At 36.2% G+C, this 18,061-nt stretch overlaps 1 protein-coding gene and 1 long non-coding RNA gene across 3 annotated transcripts in view; both read left to right on the top strand.

The window, feature by feature from the left end:
- The first annotated feature begins 8,353 nt into the window (after positions 1 to 8,353).
- Positions 8,354 to 11,405, top strand: LOC124621994. The gene is made up of 3 exons (XR_006980592.1): positions 8,354 to 8,522; positions 8,605 to 8,883; positions 8,997 to 11,405. It is a non-coding gene; the product is annotated as an uncharacterized LOC124621994 (long non-coding RNA).
- A 1,291-nt stretch (positions 11,406 to 12,696) lies between these two features.
- Positions 12,697 to 18,061, top strand: part of LOC124621993 (protein C19orf12 homolog) — a 33,889-nt gene continuing 28,524 nt past the window's right edge. The window contains exons 1-2 of one of the 2 annotated variants that reach the window (XM_047147536.1): positions 12,697 to 12,814; positions 13,012 to 13,189. In XM_047147536.1, coding sequence (XP_047003492.1) covers positions 13,030 to 13,189 — 160 coding nt within the window. In that variant the 5' untranslated portion in view covers positions 12,697 to 12,814; positions 13,012 to 13,029. Of the gene's footprint in view, positions 12,815 to 12,843; positions 12,913 to 13,011; positions 13,190 to 18,061 lie in introns of those variants that run through there. The other variant, XM_047147537.1, reaches the window with a different exon arrangement.

The following is an 18,061-nucleotide window of genomic DNA, read 5'->3' on the forward strand; positions in this document are numbered from 1 at the left end:
TCATTGTAAATAAGTGTGTGTGTGTGTAAGTACAATCTAACTTCTGCACTGTTTGAGTGCAGTAATGTGTTCATTGTAAATAAGTATTATGGTAGTTCTATTACAGGTTTATTACCTTTTAAATAAAAGAAACTTTTTTTATTTTAAATCCAGTGCATTAATGTTTGTAAAATGATTCTTTCATATAGTGCTCATTTCAAAAAATGGCGATCATTCCACTTGGGACCTGTGGAAGGTACATTAGCCTAATCTAATCTAATCTAGGAAGAAAGAGAACGCGATGTGACAGTTTTATCATCAACACCAAAAGCAGGTTTCTACCATTGCCAGAGTTAAGTGGAGAAATCCTCACGTAGAATGAGGTTCAGGAAATGTGCAGCACACTTCAACAAAGGCCAAGAAGCCTAGGAATGTACAAAGAGTTAGGAAGAACAAAGTGCTGCTTCTAGGTAGTAACCATAGGCGAGGTGTAGGCCCTCAGTTACAGGAAAGTTCAAGGACGGCATAGCAGAACACCAGTATCTTCCAGTCAAATGCAGGACTAAGTCATGTGATCAGGACTTAGGGTCTTTATTTAAGAAATTTACAAAAGAGGACCATGTAGTGATGGTGGGTGGGGTGGGAAACAGTTTGGACGGGGATGGGGCATATGACATAGGTGGTGGCCTGGACAAGATAGCTTCCTGACTCATGGCACCAATGTACACTTTGTTGAGCTGTTTCGGCGTCATCATCGACCACACCTTGATGGAGCTGTGAGGCGAATCAATATGGGGCTAGGAATGGCTCTGAGGACAGCCAACTTTGCTCGTGTTTCTCTGTTGGCTGTCAGGACTATCAACATATAGGGTTTCACTAGACGTGGCCTACACCTAAACAGGACTGGGAAGGGAAGATTGGTACAGCTGATTCATGAAAGTATAGGGGGTGGATCTCAGGCCACGCATGTTCTAATACATCTTATCATAGGTAGAAAAAGTAGGTATTTTTAGGATAAATCCAGACATCAGGTATTCCTGCCTAAAGAGTATCTCCAGCAGTTTAAAAAAAACTGAAACAATCACTCACAAGACAGATTTTAACACTTCTGATATCACATATACCAGGTGTCACAAAGACAAACCTTTGGAAAGAGTAACATGGGGTATTTCACAGACTTAACAGTCCTCCATCAAAACATGCAATCAATAAAAAATAAAATGCAACTATTAGAGGGTGGGCTCCAGTCTTTAAACTGCACGGTAGTCTGTGTGACTGAGCGCTTGTGTGGAGACGCAGAAACCCAGCATGTAGTATTGTCACTGTATGAAAGGGCAAACTCTTACTGCATGGGAGGAGGATCACGCATTTATATCAGAAAAGGAACGCAGGTGAAATCAAGACATGACCTCACTTTGAAATATCAGCTATTGAATTAACAGGGCTTGATATCAGCAAGAAATTAAACATTTTGTGTGTGTATAGATCTCCCAATGGTGGTGTGGCCACTTTTTTCAGAAATTTACAGAAGTTCTAGACAAAGTCTCAAGTAAAAAGGTCAACATAATTCTGTGTGTGGACATTAACATCAACATTAATATCATAAACGAATCTTGCAGCACCCTCATAAATATCCATCAGAGTTTTGGCATATCCCTATTGGTCAATAGTGCAAAAATGGTTACTACAATGACTGCATCAGTAATTGTACATGTGGCCACAAATATGGACAGGGAAAAATGTGATGGAGCTATAAAAGATCTTGGACTATCAGACCATCTCTGTCAAATAACAATGGTAAAATCAGGCATTGAATCATTCCCTAAATTACAAGCCTACAAACGAAATCTATCAGAAATCAAAATAAAAGTTTTTCAAAAGAACTAGCAAAACAAAGCTGGGATGAAGTGTGTAAGAAAATTAATTTGATTACAGTATTCTCCACATTATTTAATTTGAAAAGGCATTTCCAAAAGTATGCATGTCTGTATAAACATCTCACAAAAACATTTGGATAACAGCAAGTATTAAGAAGTCCTCCCAAACACTTAAATAGCTCAGTTCGATGAAAAAGAGTTGCAATGATCCAGAATTCTTAAATTTCTATCATAGAAACAAAAAGATCTACAAGAAGATGCTGATTGCTGCAAAAAAGTCATTTAATGACAAAATAATATATAATGCAGAGAATAAAACCAAAGCAGTCTGGGATGTTATAAAAAGAAAACAGGGAGAGGCAAACAAATGCAGAATAACCTGCTAAGGGAGGGGGATAAGGTAATAAATGATTCATAACACGTAGCAAACTATGAAAACGAGCATATGTCAAGTATTGCAGAGAAGTTAAAGTAAAAATTCTCAAAAACAAGTATAACACCTGCAAATAATGAAGTCAACAAAATTGTTCAAAAACTAAAAAATAAAAAGTCAGTAGGCTTACATGAAGCACCAATGTGTGTACTGAAACAATGCATAGAGATATACAAAGCCCTTAACAAATATAGTAAATCAGTCCTTCACATCAGGGACATTTCCAGAGCAGTTAAAACCAGCTATAGTTGTACCTTTGCTTTAAAACCAGCTAGAGTTACACCTTTGCTTAAGAAAGGTAATGCAGAAGACATAGAAACTTACTGGCCCATTTCCGTGCTGTCACCATTCTCAAAAACAATAGAAGCAATTATGAATGGCAGATTAATGAATTACATGAATAAATACAATCTATTAAGTGAATCACAGTTTGGTTTCTAAAGTGGTACGGAATCAGCCGTAATAGAATTCACAAACGTTGTACTTGATGCTCTTGATAACGATGAGTGTGTCACAGGCATATTTTTGGATCTTTCTAATGCCTTTGAAACAGTCGACCACAAGATTCTATTAAATAAATTAAAAGCTTTAGGAATAAGAGGGTTACCTAATGACTAGTTTCGATCATACCTAGCAGATAGGGTACAAAGAGTAGGGAACACAGACTTCAAGTAGATCATTTAGTAAAACACTTATCAGAAACAAAATACATTAATGTATGGGTTCCACAACGTAGCGAATTAGGACCAATACTATTCCCAATATGCATCAATGACTTTTCCAGTAGTGTTACTCATGGTGAAAAGATTCTCTTTGCTGATGACAGCAATATCATAGTCACTGAGAAAACAAGAGAACTCCTTGCAGAGAAAGCAAACGAAGCTCTCAAGGAACTTTACAACTGGCCAGTAAGCAATAAAGTGACACTGAACATAAAGAAAACTAATACCATGAATTTCAGTTCAAAGAGGAAAAATGACAATGTTAACTTAAATGTAGATGGCACCTCTATAGGCTGTGTAACAAATGCAAAATTTCTCGGAATGAATACTAATTCTCAGTTGAAGTGGTGTGAACACACAAATGTACTGGCAAACAGAATGTCATCAGCTTGTTATGCCTTAGAATCCTATCATCAGCGTGTAACATGCAGTGTCTTTTAGTTACATACTGTTCATATGTACACTCAGTTCTTAGCTACTGCATTCTTTTCTGGGGAACAAATGCACAAAATATGAACACAATTTTCAAACTCCAGAAAAGAGCCATAAAAATAATAACCAAAAATTGTAGTTGAGGATATTGTAAAAATCTGTTCAGAACAATTGGGATTTTAACTGCTCCATCTGAATAACTTTATCAGTCAGCTATACACATCAAAAATAACATTGGTAGTTGCTGCACAAACAGCTCTGTCCCTGACCATGGAACAGGTGCTAAACTCAACTTACATTTACCAAGAAAAAATAAACATGAAACTCCAAACAGCATTTTCTACCAAGGAATAAATCTGTACAATAAATTACCAAAAGTAATTAAAGAAATAGCAAAAATACACTTATTTAATAAGGCAGCTAAAAAGTACCTGTTAGGCAATACATTTTATACATTGAAGGATTACTTAGATAAAACAGAGTAGTGGTTTGCTAAACAAAAATGTTATACAAATAAATAATAATAATGATGATTATAAAACAGCCAACATTCCACATAACACCTCCACACTATGCTTTTTCCTTTTCTATAAATACTTAGTCCCAAGCTATGCATGGCACAATATTAACACCTCTTCCTCTTTCTGAGCTCAACATCTCAGTCATTATAGAAGAATGCTGAGTCAGTTGTTCAGGATAGCAAGTGGGTTGTTGCAGCACAGAAAATGGGCTAGAGATCACCAGTGTGTTGTTTGTGTCTGCAGTATTATGAAACAATGTGTGTTAGGGTGGACTGATAGTGAGATATGAGTAAACAGTGTGGCATTACATTATTTAATAAGGTATTGGTAAAAGAAGTATTATATATATCTGGAGTAAATCTATTAAATGTCCCTAACTATAAGTCTGTAACTGTGTGTGTATACGAATTAACTTATTTTAAATTGATCTCAAGTTGTAAATATTTTGACATGTCCTATATCTGTGTAAAAAAAGATCTATGGATGAATAAAGCTGCTACTGTTGCTACTACCACCACTACTAGATGTCAGTTAATCAACTGCTCGGCCAGCGCATCTCAACAGGGTTCGAGCACTGACCGCTAGGAGTGCTGAGAGACGCTTTCTCCTTGCTGCAGCGCGCTCCATGAACTTAACACCCATGTAATTTGCTTTGATAACAGAGACTTGGACGCCTTCGAGAAAGCCAAAGCATATCTTCGAAAGGTGTGCGGCACTGATCTCTATACCACAGTCTAACATAACAGTTGCGACACTCACTGTAGTAAAAGTTGTTACCGTTTGACATATGTAGCGACACTAGCGCTCCAAGCAGCGAGTAAGGTGAACGTCAGACGCGTCGTAATAATTACGTTTGTTTTGCATCCATATCCTACGTAATTTACTAAATATTTGACTTATTTTCTTGCCTCTGGGGGTTTGTGTAGTATCAGAAGGCATATATGTTTCAAAAAAATGATTCTAAAATAAACGCAAATATGGACAAAAACCGTGAATCGAGTGGCAAGTAACACTTGTGACGTTGGATAATACTGCAGCTAACCACGTTGATGTCAAAAGTATATAAACACACAGATTCACACGTAATGAACACAGATATGTATCTCTACATGCAAAAGCGATCGACAGCTCATTTATCGTTCTGTAGGCCTACTGTGTTTTTCATTGTCGTCGCCACAAGTACGATCTTCATGTTTATATTATTCTAAGCGGGACAAGTAACTGCCAAATAGTGGGAGAAATATGTTGAAAACATTATAATGAGCTGATTACATTACATTTCACGCAGAACCAACTATTTGAATAATTTTCAAACAATCTGTCAGGAAACAAAGTGGTAACAAAGTAATTGTCATCACACGAAAGAAACAAGGAAAATTAAGTGACTAACAACAGAAGTGAATGAAATACATACCAAACATTACGCTTTTGTAAGATACGAATAACTGCATTTAACCTAACCTCTTCATCGTCAAAGCAGGTGTGTTGACGATTCACATGAATCTGGCACTGATACATGGAGAGTTGAACTGGTTGCTTCTGTCATAGGACTGTTTTACAGCTTTAGAAAGATTGTCGAATATTTGTGGCAGTTTCCTCTTCATCGTCAGATGAGGTGGCTTATTTGCGATGTCAAACAGTGTGGGTACAGGTCTAGTGCAGCAGGGGATACAACCCGTCGGCTTTGGACAATGACGTCACAAGTCGCCAGATAGCAGTTTACCATTTTCACTTTTGCTGTTATGGTTCAGTTTCGTTTTTTTACTGATTGCTTAATAAAGTGGAACTGTTTATTCTATCTCGTGAGATTTTTTTTTTAAAAGCCAAAAAACACTTATCAGCCACTGAAGGGAGCTACAACACTAAGAAGAATCGCTTCTCGATTGGCCTCTTGTGACGTCAATCTCCAAAGCCGACGGGTTGTATCCCCTGCTACACTAGTCCCGTGGGTACTGCATTCCACACGAGTTTATTGTTGTCTGCGTTCATGACCTTTTTTTGTACGAAATGTAGGGAACAGAATCTAGTATTATTATACAGGTAAACTGGAGCTTTTTTCATAAGGTCTTCCAGTCTGCTATTAACTAGCTATTTTCCGCTCCTAAGGCCGGTATTACACTATCAAATTTCTTTGTCCAATATTTGATCAAAGATGTGATCCAATATTCCGTCCAATATATTGGACAAAGATCTTTGACGTAGCGCTAGAAGGGGTATTACACTGTCATCAAATTTTTCGTCAAAGTTCAAGATGGCTGACAACAACTTGTTATTAACCGCAGTAGTTCTACGTACTCCAACTGCATTGTGTGCACATGCGGAAAAGAAGTGGGGGGAAAAAATGGAACCATACACACGAGGTTGACAGTCTTAAAAGTCCTGGGATTACAACTTGATAATAAATTCAGTTGGGAGGAGCACACCACAGAACTGCAGAAACGCCTTAACAAATCTGTATTTGCAATTCGAGTGTTAGCAGACATAGGCAACATAAAAATGAAAAAGCTTGCATACTTTCATTCCATAATGTCATATGGGATAATATTTTGGGGTAAATCTTGAAGTCAAACAAAAGTTTTCAAGGTCCAAAAGCGTGTAATACGTATTATTTGTGGAGTAAATTCACGGACCTCCTGCAGAAACCTCTTCAAAGAACTGGGTACTTCAGATTCTTGCATTGGTACTGGGGGAAAATACGAAAGAAAATGAAACTGTTGGCGGGCCAGAAGTACAGTGAGACTGTCGTTTGGACGTACGAGATTTGCAGGTTAGCTTTTTTTGTTTTGTATTTCATGCCTAGATACTTCCGTAGAGATATTGTTGCATGTGGATCATTATATGTAATGATTATTACAATACATGCAACGATATGTTTGTACAGTTATCTAGGCATGAGAAACAAACAAAAAAAAACTATAACTCTCGTAGGCCCAAATGACAGAGTCTCACTATACTTCCGGCTCGCAGGTTAACTACTGCCTCTCAGTATATTTACTTCTTAATAAAATTTGTCGTAAATAATATATCTCTTTTTCCAACAAACAACTCAGTTCATACATACAATACCAGGAACAAAAATGATCTGCACAAGGACTTAAAAACACTTACTTTAGTTCAAAAAGGGGTCCACTACTCAGGAACACTCATCTTCAATAATTTGCCAGGAAACATAAAAAATTTAGTTAGAAATAAAGATCAGTTTAAAAGGAGCCTGAAAGACTTACTACTGGCCAACTCCTTCTACTCCATTGGCGAAATTTTTAATAGAAACAAATGATGTATTGTATTTATTCATACCATTAGTATTTTTATTTCAGCTTAAAAAAAATCGACATATTCCACATCCACGAGGATCTCCTCAGCACGGATCTATGGAACGAAAAACTAATCTAATCTGGGTGAAGCCGTGGGTTTTACGACGACACGATAAAAGCATTCAACAAAACTTGTTACGTGAGCTTACAGTGGAAGACGTCAAGTCGTACATCAATTACTTAAGAATGGATGAGCATACATTTCTGTATGTGCTCAATGAAGTGTATCCTCATATCACAAAGCACAATTTTCACTTAAGAACTGCTATATCTTCAGAAGACAGGCTCACTATAACACTCCGATTCCTTGCTACAGGAGAGGGTTATGTTAGGTTAGGTTAGGTCTCCAATCTTCTTAATGTATTTTTGTATTCAGGGTGCCTCACGTTGTAAAGCGCCTCATAAGCTTCAGACATCTCTATTAATTCTGTAGTTGTTGGCACACACCAATTGTATTTACCGGCAATGGTTATAAAAACACTACAGACGACAGAACGCTGCAGCGATGCTAGCGCTCCGCGTGGTAACATTTCGCATTGCAGTGAACAGAAGACAAGCGATTTCTTTGATCAAATATACGGCCTCGGCCTAGATTTGATCAAATATTGGACGACATTTGTCAAAGATCCCTATTACACTATCAAAAATCTTTGACAAAGATATTGGACAAAGATATTGGACAAAGAAATTTGATAGTGTAATACCGGCCTAAAACGAAACATTAATACACAAGTGGTTTGCAAGTGAATCCTGACGATACAGTTTAGTAACATGATGGTATATATCTCTCATGATCCATAGAAAACCTAAAAAAGACAGCTGTAGTGTATTCTTCCTTTTGTTGCTGCAATTTATTGCACTACAATCGCTACCACTTGTAAAAACCTTTGTAGAAATAAAAATAAACAACCACTATTCGCTTTTTTACGATCGCGCCGAACTCACAGTTTAAGTTACTGGCCGCTTGGGGCGCTGCTGGCGCGGTAGGCAACAAAAAAAATCGAGGCTAAGTGTCGCGACTGTTACGTTAGACTTACTTACTGGACGTACATCTTCTGTCTTTGACCATAGCTTTTATCCGTGTCGTCTTAGGACTGTTTACGTTGTCGGCCATCTTTTAGTTAGGTAGAAAGTTTCTCTTGCTGTTAACGAAGTGTGTGTTGTGAGTGAAAAATTGTTATTTTTTGTTCCACATATAACTGTACGAACTTGTGGAGCAAAGAAAGTGATTTAACTTTCCACAGGTAATAATTTAATGTCAATAAATGACAACAATCTCGTAAATATCTTGGTCGTTGCCTTGCATGTGTCTTCTGTTTTGGACAGGTTTCCTCTAGAAAAAGACGATTTGCTGAAACAGTAGGTAATTGCCACTAAACGCAAAGGTTTCACTCCTACAAGGGCTAGTTTCTTGTGTGGAGATAACGTTTTGTAAGAAGATTATTTAGTAAGGCCTGGTACTTCGAATGGCAACTCAAACCTGATGCAGTGCCATCACAGTTTGCGTTTCCAACGCATTTAATGCCCAAGGAAAAGCAACCAAGGCGACAGATTAGAATAACAACTGAACAGTCTACTATACAAACTCACGATTATATTGAACAGGTTAGTCACTTCACACAAACATTGTTTTTGTTTTGAAACAAACATGTTTTTTCGAAAGTACTTGCCAAACATTGTTTCATGCCTGTACTACTTGTATTCTACTCCTGTTTCAGCTTTCTCTGAGTTGCAAACATCTAAGGAATGTGGATCTCAAACACAAATAGAAATGATTGACAAGGCTACTGCCATATGCAATTTTTTATCAGATGTGGACGCACTGAGAAGAAAAATCAAGAGCCTGGAGGAAATAATTAGGAGAAGAGAAAAGAAAAACTGTTCAATGAAAGACATCATAAGTGCTCTGAAAGAGAAGGTTCATCTAACAGTGAAGCTGCATGAATTCCTGAATCAACGAACAGGGACTCAGGGGGAATTAGTGTGCAATTTATTGAATAATTCAGTGTCATCCAAGGGAAACAGGTACAAAACAGACATTAAAATGTTTGCAATGACGGTGTATTTTTACTCTCCTAATGTGTATGAATGTTTAGACATTAATGCCTCTGCCTCACAAATCTGATTCCTTGTTGGGTAGGGACCGTTAATTGTGATCCTGGCCTTTTAAGTGATGTGTTCGGGTACTTTGAGTTTAACCATCAAGTGAGAACTGAATTTAAAGGTTTTAGCCTCATAATAGACAGTGTGGCAATTAGAAAACAGGTAGTATTGGACCAGGAAACTAAGAGGTATACAGGTTTTGCAGATTTTGGAGGAGAAGTTGAAAAATCAAAAGAAGTGAAAGAAACTTCAGAGGCATTAATTTTTATGCTTGTGTCCATAAAAGGTAAATTAAAGTGTCCCATATTTTTAGTGAATGGATTTGATATTAGTGTGCAGGCAAAGGTAATAAACTCTGTTCTGGAGAGGCTATGCAGTTCAGGCATCAGGATTTGGGCAGTCACTTGTGATGGCACAAGGAGAAATATAAGTACTCTTCATTTATTGGAATGCAGTATTTATTTTCATCAAAATTTTTTTCTTCTAAGTTCCTTTACCCAGTTTCAAACCACAATGTTCACTGCATTTTGGATATGTGTCTTTAGTGGCAGTACTTAAAGGAACTAAATGAGTTGCAAATTGAGGAAGGCATGACATTTGCTAACAAGTTACCAGGACAACATATTAATTACATTAATAAAAACGTGAATGTCTGGTTAGCAGTTAAAACACTTTCAGTTCTAGTGTTGCAGATGCTATAGATATTTTGAGAAGAGCTGGCAATCCAAGTTTTCCCAAGATCATATTGAACTCTTCTTCTCATGTGTGAGGATCCAGAGGGGGTTGGATGAATAACCCAAATTCATATCAGTTGAAGTGTGCTATGCATAAGTTGCTTTTAGGCAGTAATGTTAGCACTGTTGGGGGAAACTGTACAAATTTTAACATGTGTTTAATGGTACCTGTGGGACTGAGTGATTTCTGATCACAAAAGCGTCCTCTTATAGATGATGATGATGATTCTTTTATGTTTGTAGATGAAGTAGAAAAATGGTGCTCATCTATTGAAGAGGGTACTCCGTTTTCTACATACAAGTAGAACATTTTGTACTACACTGCAGGATATGTTGCCCTCACAATTTCAAAACAAGTTACATGTAAGAAGTGCCTCTACATTCTTAGGCCACCTGTCGTTTGTAATGCCGTAATGTAAGCACTTCTCAGTACTGCAGAAAAGAGCTCATTCACGAAATTTGTAAGCCAAGGTAAGCTTATTGAAACAAGTAGTCCTTGTATACTCTGTGGTGGAGCGCTCAGAAAAATTGTTTCAAATGTTTGTTGTCAATGGTGACATGAGGCAAAAGCACTTAATTACTAAGATTGTCATGTGTGTCCTTAAGATTTATGAACTATTCATTCCCTCAACTTGACCATGACTTCCATAATGGATGCGGAGTTGAAGATTTGCATGAGACACGGCTTGCGCGTAAGATAGCATCTAGGTACATTTACGAGTGGCTGAAAGCAAATGGGAAAAGGTTTTCAGTTGAGAAGATAGGTCACAATACATCTAGTGTAAGACAAAAACTCAGCAAGATTATTTTATTCAGTAATGTTTAATGTTGTGCCTGTAACATTGCAGTAGTGGTTAAAAATGTATGGAAATGAAAAAACTAAATTTCATATTTTGTGTTTCAGTGTGTTTTTGTGTTCTCGTTTCAATATACTTGCTCATGCTTAATGTTTACAGTATTAATCATTTTACAAACGATAAAAAAGTACATAGACATATGAAAGTGTTACTTGAGACATTACAATCAGGGTAGCTTTTAACTAATCATGCTATCTTTGTACCAACTGCTATTTTTGTTTCGAATGGCTGGTGTCACACCTGTTTGTATTATTTTGTATAAAAGTCACGTTTTTATTACCTCTGTGATTCATTCAAATGTTTTTCCACCTCCCTAAAAGCTCTTAGGCTTGTGATTTTTCTTTAATTGCTTTGACTGTGAAGTAAGCTTCTGACAGTGATTTAAGTTGAACACTGCCAGACTGATACAAACATCTTGATATTTCGAAATAAATCTGGAAACTGAATCAACACTGTTTTTACTTCTTATTAACACCTAATTTCCTTTTGTTGTGATGTAAATTTCTTCAGAACATTAGATATGGGAAAAAATATTATGTTTTTTAAGACCAAAGTTACCCAAAATGACAGTAATTTTGTACCAGTAGTAAAATTGAAATTTTACTCCAAGAGAGCGTCTCTAGTACATATTTCCTAATTGCCAAGACCAGCTTAGCAGCACGTTTTAAATTTTAGTATCTGTTGTAAGGTACATTGTGCAGTGCTTTCAAAAAGACGGAAAAAAATGGTGCAAAGTTAACCCAAATTGACTGAACTGTTTATATATATACGTAAGTTCTCAGTTAAATATGCACTTTAAACCAACTGATTTCATCGCAAATTCCATCTTGGTACATGTGAATTAGTTCAGTAAACGAAGAGAACAATTTTCGTGTCAGTCTCACGCGTAATTTTGGTTGTTTCATTTGGTGCCTGACAATAATTAGCATATTGTTGAGGATATCCAGAATTCACGTTTAAATAAACCCCATTACGTTTTTTCCAACGCCGAAGACGATGTCGCCAGTGGTAAGTGCATTACATATGTGTGAAAAACTGTTCCTTACGCCTCGGAAAAGTATTTCTTCGCTTTTAGGTACTCTATATTTACGATATTACAGTAGACTTGTGTTCATGAGCGTAAAACGAAATTGGTAGTTCGTTGCTTTAAAAAAAAATAAAATAAAAAAAAATAAAGTTGTTATATTAACTAAAGTATGTTGTTAAATTAACCTAATTATGTCATGTATTGGAAAATTCGACTCGTTCCACATCATTACGAAATATCGTATTCATGATCCATGGAACTAGTATTAATCTAATCTAATCTAATCTGTTAACACAGTGGCTTTATTATCGTCAAGAGTGTGGATACTGTCGAACGAAAACAAGTGCCCACTTTGTAACTGAAATATCACGTCCAGTTTCTTGACTAACTGCAGACAACGGCACGCCGTGACAGCCGTAGTTCGCCATCCAGTTAGTATTGAGGTCACTGGTGTGCAGCCACAATACCTGTAGTGACGTATATACAAATAAAGGCACTTGCGTTTTTAAGGCTAGACGAGGATACAAAACATAAAAAATATTTCCGTTGGTAAAAAATAAGATTAATCAGTGTAGGTATTTCCTGAGTTTATGTCACATACATGGCAATTTTTCATATGCTAAACCGCTGAATAGCTGTGTAATCATGTGATTGGCTGCTACAGCCTACAGCATAATATAATCTCTGCACCGGGGAAAAACTGGAAGTTTGCGCAGTGGAGTTAAGGACTGATTTTGAAGTCAAGACAAGACTAGCGCGATATCGTATAGAGTACTGCCATTGTTGCCTTCATTTTTTTTAAAAATATTTACGAGGTAGGCTGATGTATATTCTGTTTTGAAGTCAAGACTAGCGCGATATCGTATAGAGTACTGCCATTGTTGCCTTAATTTTTTTTAAAAATATTTACGAGGTAGGCTGATGTATGTTCTGTTTAAAAAAAATGATGCGCAGTAAATTTTGTGAGAGTTGCAATGAATTTCTTTAACGAAATATTAATTCTTGTTCATAGTCTGCCATATTTAAGAAAATGCCACTCAGTACTCGAGAAATAATGGATGCCCTTGCCATTGTGGCAGAACACGAAAACGTGAAAGTTGCAGTCAGGAAATCGGTTACGGGAGGTGTTATTGCTTGTTTAACAACTATTTGTGGAGGCCTCCTGGGTGGACGTGTCGGCATGGCGATTGGTGAGTGGTGGACATACTTATTTTTGGCGCATTATTTTTTTTTATTTGTTTGCCCATATAAATCTTTTTCAGTACATATATTGTACACAGGATATTGGACAGAAAACCTTTTTAGCTATTGGTTTTTCAAATGTTAAACATACATTTTTTAAATTTCTACGACAAATTGGATCTGTACAGTTAATAAATACAAATTTTTGAAAAATATATATATTATTTCTACAATTTAAGATAGAAATTACATTTTGTCTTGCATAAGATACTGTGAGATTGAATAGTAGCAGTTTTTCATAAGGTAGGATGTCACAGACTTTTTAAAGCTTTGTAGTTCAGGAAGAGATTTTATATGTCTTGGTAATCTGCTGTAAGGTTTTCTTCCTGCATAATATACACCTTTTTGGCATAATGTGGTATTACAATGATTAGCATGTATGGCACTGTCTGACTGGGTACTGTAATCATGGACACTTTTGTTTTCAGGAAAAAGGTTTTCTTTTCTCAGTATGCTTTTTTTGACATGCATGACTACTTCCAGTATACTAATGCAGGGAAGGGGTAGGATCTTTAGATCTTTAAAGAAACGTTTGCATGATTTTCTGCTGCTCACTTATTTCATTATTCTTATAATTGCCTTTTGCTTCCTGGAAACTATTATGGTCTGATGTACATTTCCCCAGAAAATGATACCGTACTTCAGTATTGAATGTACACGAGCAAAGTATACAGCCCTAACTGTTTCTGCACTAGTACTGTTGCAGAGAATTCTTATCGCATAGCTCACTTTTGCTAGTTTTGAATTTAGGGCTGTGATATGAGTGCTCCATGTAAGATTTTCCTGGATATGAATCCCAAGAAATTTAGTTTCATTGACAGCACTAATGTTTGGTTATCTATACATATCACAGGTTGTGCCGGATTTTTATTTTGATCAGTGTAGAAATTCATGAATACCATTTTTTGGGGATTAATTATTAGCCTGTTTCTGGTAAACCATTCAGACACTCCTTTTGTAATATCTTTTGCAGATGCAGTAAAATTTTCTTCTTTATTCCTTTCCATCAATAGACTAGTGTCATCTGCAAACAGTACAGATTCAGAATCCCTAACGTGTGATGGGAAATCACTAACGAAGACCAAAAAGAAAAGAAAAAAAAAAAAGAAAGGTACCTAAAATGGAGCCCTGTGGAACACCATGACTTAGTACACATGGTTCTGAAAGGTGTACCTGGAGTTCATTTCCTTCCATGTACTTAATTTCAGTTACCTGAGAACGATATTCCAAATATGATTTAATCCAATGATTTGGCACACCTCTTACACCATACCATTGAAGTTTCCTCAGGAGTATAAAATGATCAATCACATCAAAAGCTTTTGTTAGGTCCAAGAATAAACCTGAGATATTTCTGTGGTTGTCCACTGCATTTAAGATTTTGTTCTGTTTGAGTTATTGATCCATTTTCATCTACAGCTGCACAATGTGCTAGAGATATTTGGATTTTTTTTGTTAATATTAACAGTTTTACATGTAATATACCTTTGTATGTAATAACACACATTAATATATCAATTAATGATGAATACTTAAATAAATGTTGTTACACTATGTACAGAGAGATAAAATACAAATTTTCTTCTGAATGAGACTACATCGGGTAAACACACAAAAATTTAGTTTTGTAGGTATTCATTTATTGTGTAAAAGCAGCAACCAAGTACAACTTTAGTTTAGATTTGAAGTGACCAATGTTTTGTATGTGTTTAGTGGTATCTGGTAAGGCATTGTATAGCTTGATACTAGGATGGATAAGGCTGTTTTGAAATAACTTTGTGTTGGCACTTTGAACATGTACATCCAGTTTGTGTCTTGTATCATAGCTGTGCATTGTGTGATTTTGAGTGATGAGTGGTCTTTTTGTATGTAAGTTTTGCTTTAAATACATTATATTTTCAAGTATATATATATGCAAGGAAGTGGCAGGATCATCCTTTTTTGAAAAAATGGTCTACATGATTTGTGATTATCTACCCCTTCCATTATTCTTATAATTATTTTTTTAATTTTGAATGTTTTGATGGCATCTCCAGAATTTTCCCAGAACATAATCCCATACCGGAGGTGAGAGTTTACAACTGCATAATATATACACTGAAGGGTTTGTAGCTGGTACAGTTTTTTAATGTACACAGCACAAAACAAGAAGTACTTAATTTTTTGTTCATTTGTTCAATGTGTGCTTTCCATTTCAAGTTGTCTTGTAGATGAAGTCCAAGAAATTTGGTACAGGCTGTTTTGGCAATTGTCTGCCCATATAGGTCTAGATTGGGTGATATCAGATTTTTTGTTTGTGCTGTGTGTATATCCATAGCTACAGTTTTTTCAGTGTTTATTATTAAGTCATTGTCATCAAAGTAACATTTTAGCCTGTCAGCGGCTTCTTTTATGTTTTTTACAAGAGTTTCTTCTGAGTTTCCTGTAATTAGAACACTCGTATCATCAGCAAATTGAAATATTTTACTGTTGTCATTGCTTATGTTTAGGTCATTTACATAGAGTAAGAACAGAACAGGACCCATTACGGATCCTTGTGGCACTCCATATTTAACAGTCAATAGCTTGGAATTATATTTCCTAATGACATTGTCCCTTTCTTGATCTATTTCCACATATTGTTCCCTGTTCTTAAGATAAGAGCTGAGCCAACTGTTAGCTGTTCCCCTAATGCCAAGATTGTCTAGCTTGTATAGCAATTTGTCATGATTTATGGTGCCAAATGCCTTTGACAAATCTAAAAATATGCCCATGGTAAGTTTTTTGCTGTCTAATGCTAACAGTGCCTCTAATAGAAAGGAGTGAACTGCAGATTCGGTTGAGCAGTTTGCTCTAAATCCGTGTTGAGATTCTGACCGAATGCCATTTACCTCTTATTGAAAAACCTTTCTAATATTTTTGAGAAAGCAGACAGGAGTGCCAGTGGTCTGTAGTTGGAAATATCATCTTTGTTTCCTTTCTTGTATAATGGCTTTAGTTTTGCTGTTTTCAATCATGAAGGAAAAGTTCCTGTAGCAAAAGATAGATCACATAGGTGGGTTAAGGGCTCAGTAATCAAGTCTCCACACTTCTTTATAATGAAATCAGGTATATCATGTACGCCTGCAGAGTGTTTCATTTTGAGACTTTTTATTGTAACCTGTACTTCTTATACATTTGTTGGGTACAGAAACATTGATCTGCTTGAGACTTTTTTCCCTGTTTCTGTATGCTGTTTTCTATTAGAAGTCTGTTGTAGTAGTTTCTCTGTTACATTTATAAAATAGTTATTAAACATATTAGCTACTTCCTGTGGGTTTCAGATTGAAAGTGGCAGTTTCAATTGATCTCTGTGTTCTGAAGCCATGTTGACATCCAGAAATAATATTATTCTTGTCAAAGAATGTAATTAGTTTTGAAAGGAACACTTTTTCAATAATTTTCAAACCCTGACAATAGAAACACTGGCCTGTAGTTACCCATACAGTGATGATCACCTTTTTTATATAGGGGTATTACTTTTGCCATTTTCAGCTGCTGAGGGAAGACACCACACGATAAGGATGAATTGCATATGTCGAATAAAGGTGAAAGTATTTGTCTTGCTGTTATTTTTATAATATAATCTGGACTATCATCAATACCAGTTGAATACTTACTCTTCAGTGAATTAATGGTATTTAGGAGCTCTGTTGGGCTTACTGGACTGAGGAACATGGATATATTATTTATTTCACTTGATGAAAGTTCTTTCCATTATTTCACAAGGGTGTGCATATAAAACCAAATAGAAAACTGTCACTTAAGTTATGGCCAAAACTATTCATATTTATCTGACATGTTCCACACCCATGAGAATCAATACATTTTTTGGTCTATGGCACAAAACTGAATGTAAATAAGGTTAATATTACGGTAACCTTATTTAAATTTAGTTTTGTGCCATAGACCAAAAAATGTATTGATTCTCATGGGTGTGGAACATGTCAGATAAATATGAAAATTTTCATATTCTTTACTTGCAGCACACATGAAGCTTCCAAATTTATTCTGAGTTATGTTTCAGTACACATTTGATTAGTACATCAGATGGAAGAACAAGTCGAATTTAAGCTTAGGAGCATTTTATGCAAATTGTGTGTTTAGTGGTTCAATAATTATTTCACTGAATACAAGCAATGGTCCATCATAAGTGACATACAGGTAAGGTGGTGATGTTATTTTTATATGCCTCATAGCATACTGAAAAAAAATTAACCGTTTGTCATTTTTTTGTCCTGCATCTACATCTACACTCTGCAAACCACTGTGAGGTGCACAACAGAGAGTACATCCCAATGTACCAGTTATTAGGCTCTCTTCCCATTCCATTCATGTATGGAGCGCAGGGAGAATGATTGTTTGAGTGCCTCTGTGCATGCAGTAATTAATCTAATCTTAGCCTCATAATCCACATGTGAGTGATCAGTCGAGGGCCAGTTCCTGAAACTTTGTTAATAGACTTTTTCTGTATAGTTTATGTATATCTTCAAGAGTCTACTATTTTAGTTCCTTTAGTATATCTGTGACTCTCCTACATATTAATCAAACATGCGACCATTCATGCTGCCCTACTCTGTACATGTTCAATATCCCCTGTTAGTCCTATCTCGTATGCGTCCCTCACGCTTGAGCAATATTGTAGAACGAGTTACACAAGTGATTTGTAAAGAATCTCCTTTGTAGACCAGTATTTTACCGATAAACCAGAGCCTGCCACCTGCTTTACCCACAGCTGAACCTGTGTGATCAATCCATTTTATATCCCTACAAAGTATTTCACCCAAGTATTTGTATGAGGT

The sequence above is a fragment of the Schistocerca americana genome, chromosome 7 (genome assembly GCF_021461395.2).
Source record: "Schistocerca americana isolate TAMUIC-IGC-003095 chromosome 7, iqSchAmer2.1, whole genome shotgun sequence".
NCBI lineage: Eukaryota > Metazoa > Arthropoda > Insecta > Orthoptera > Acrididae > Schistocerca > Schistocerca americana.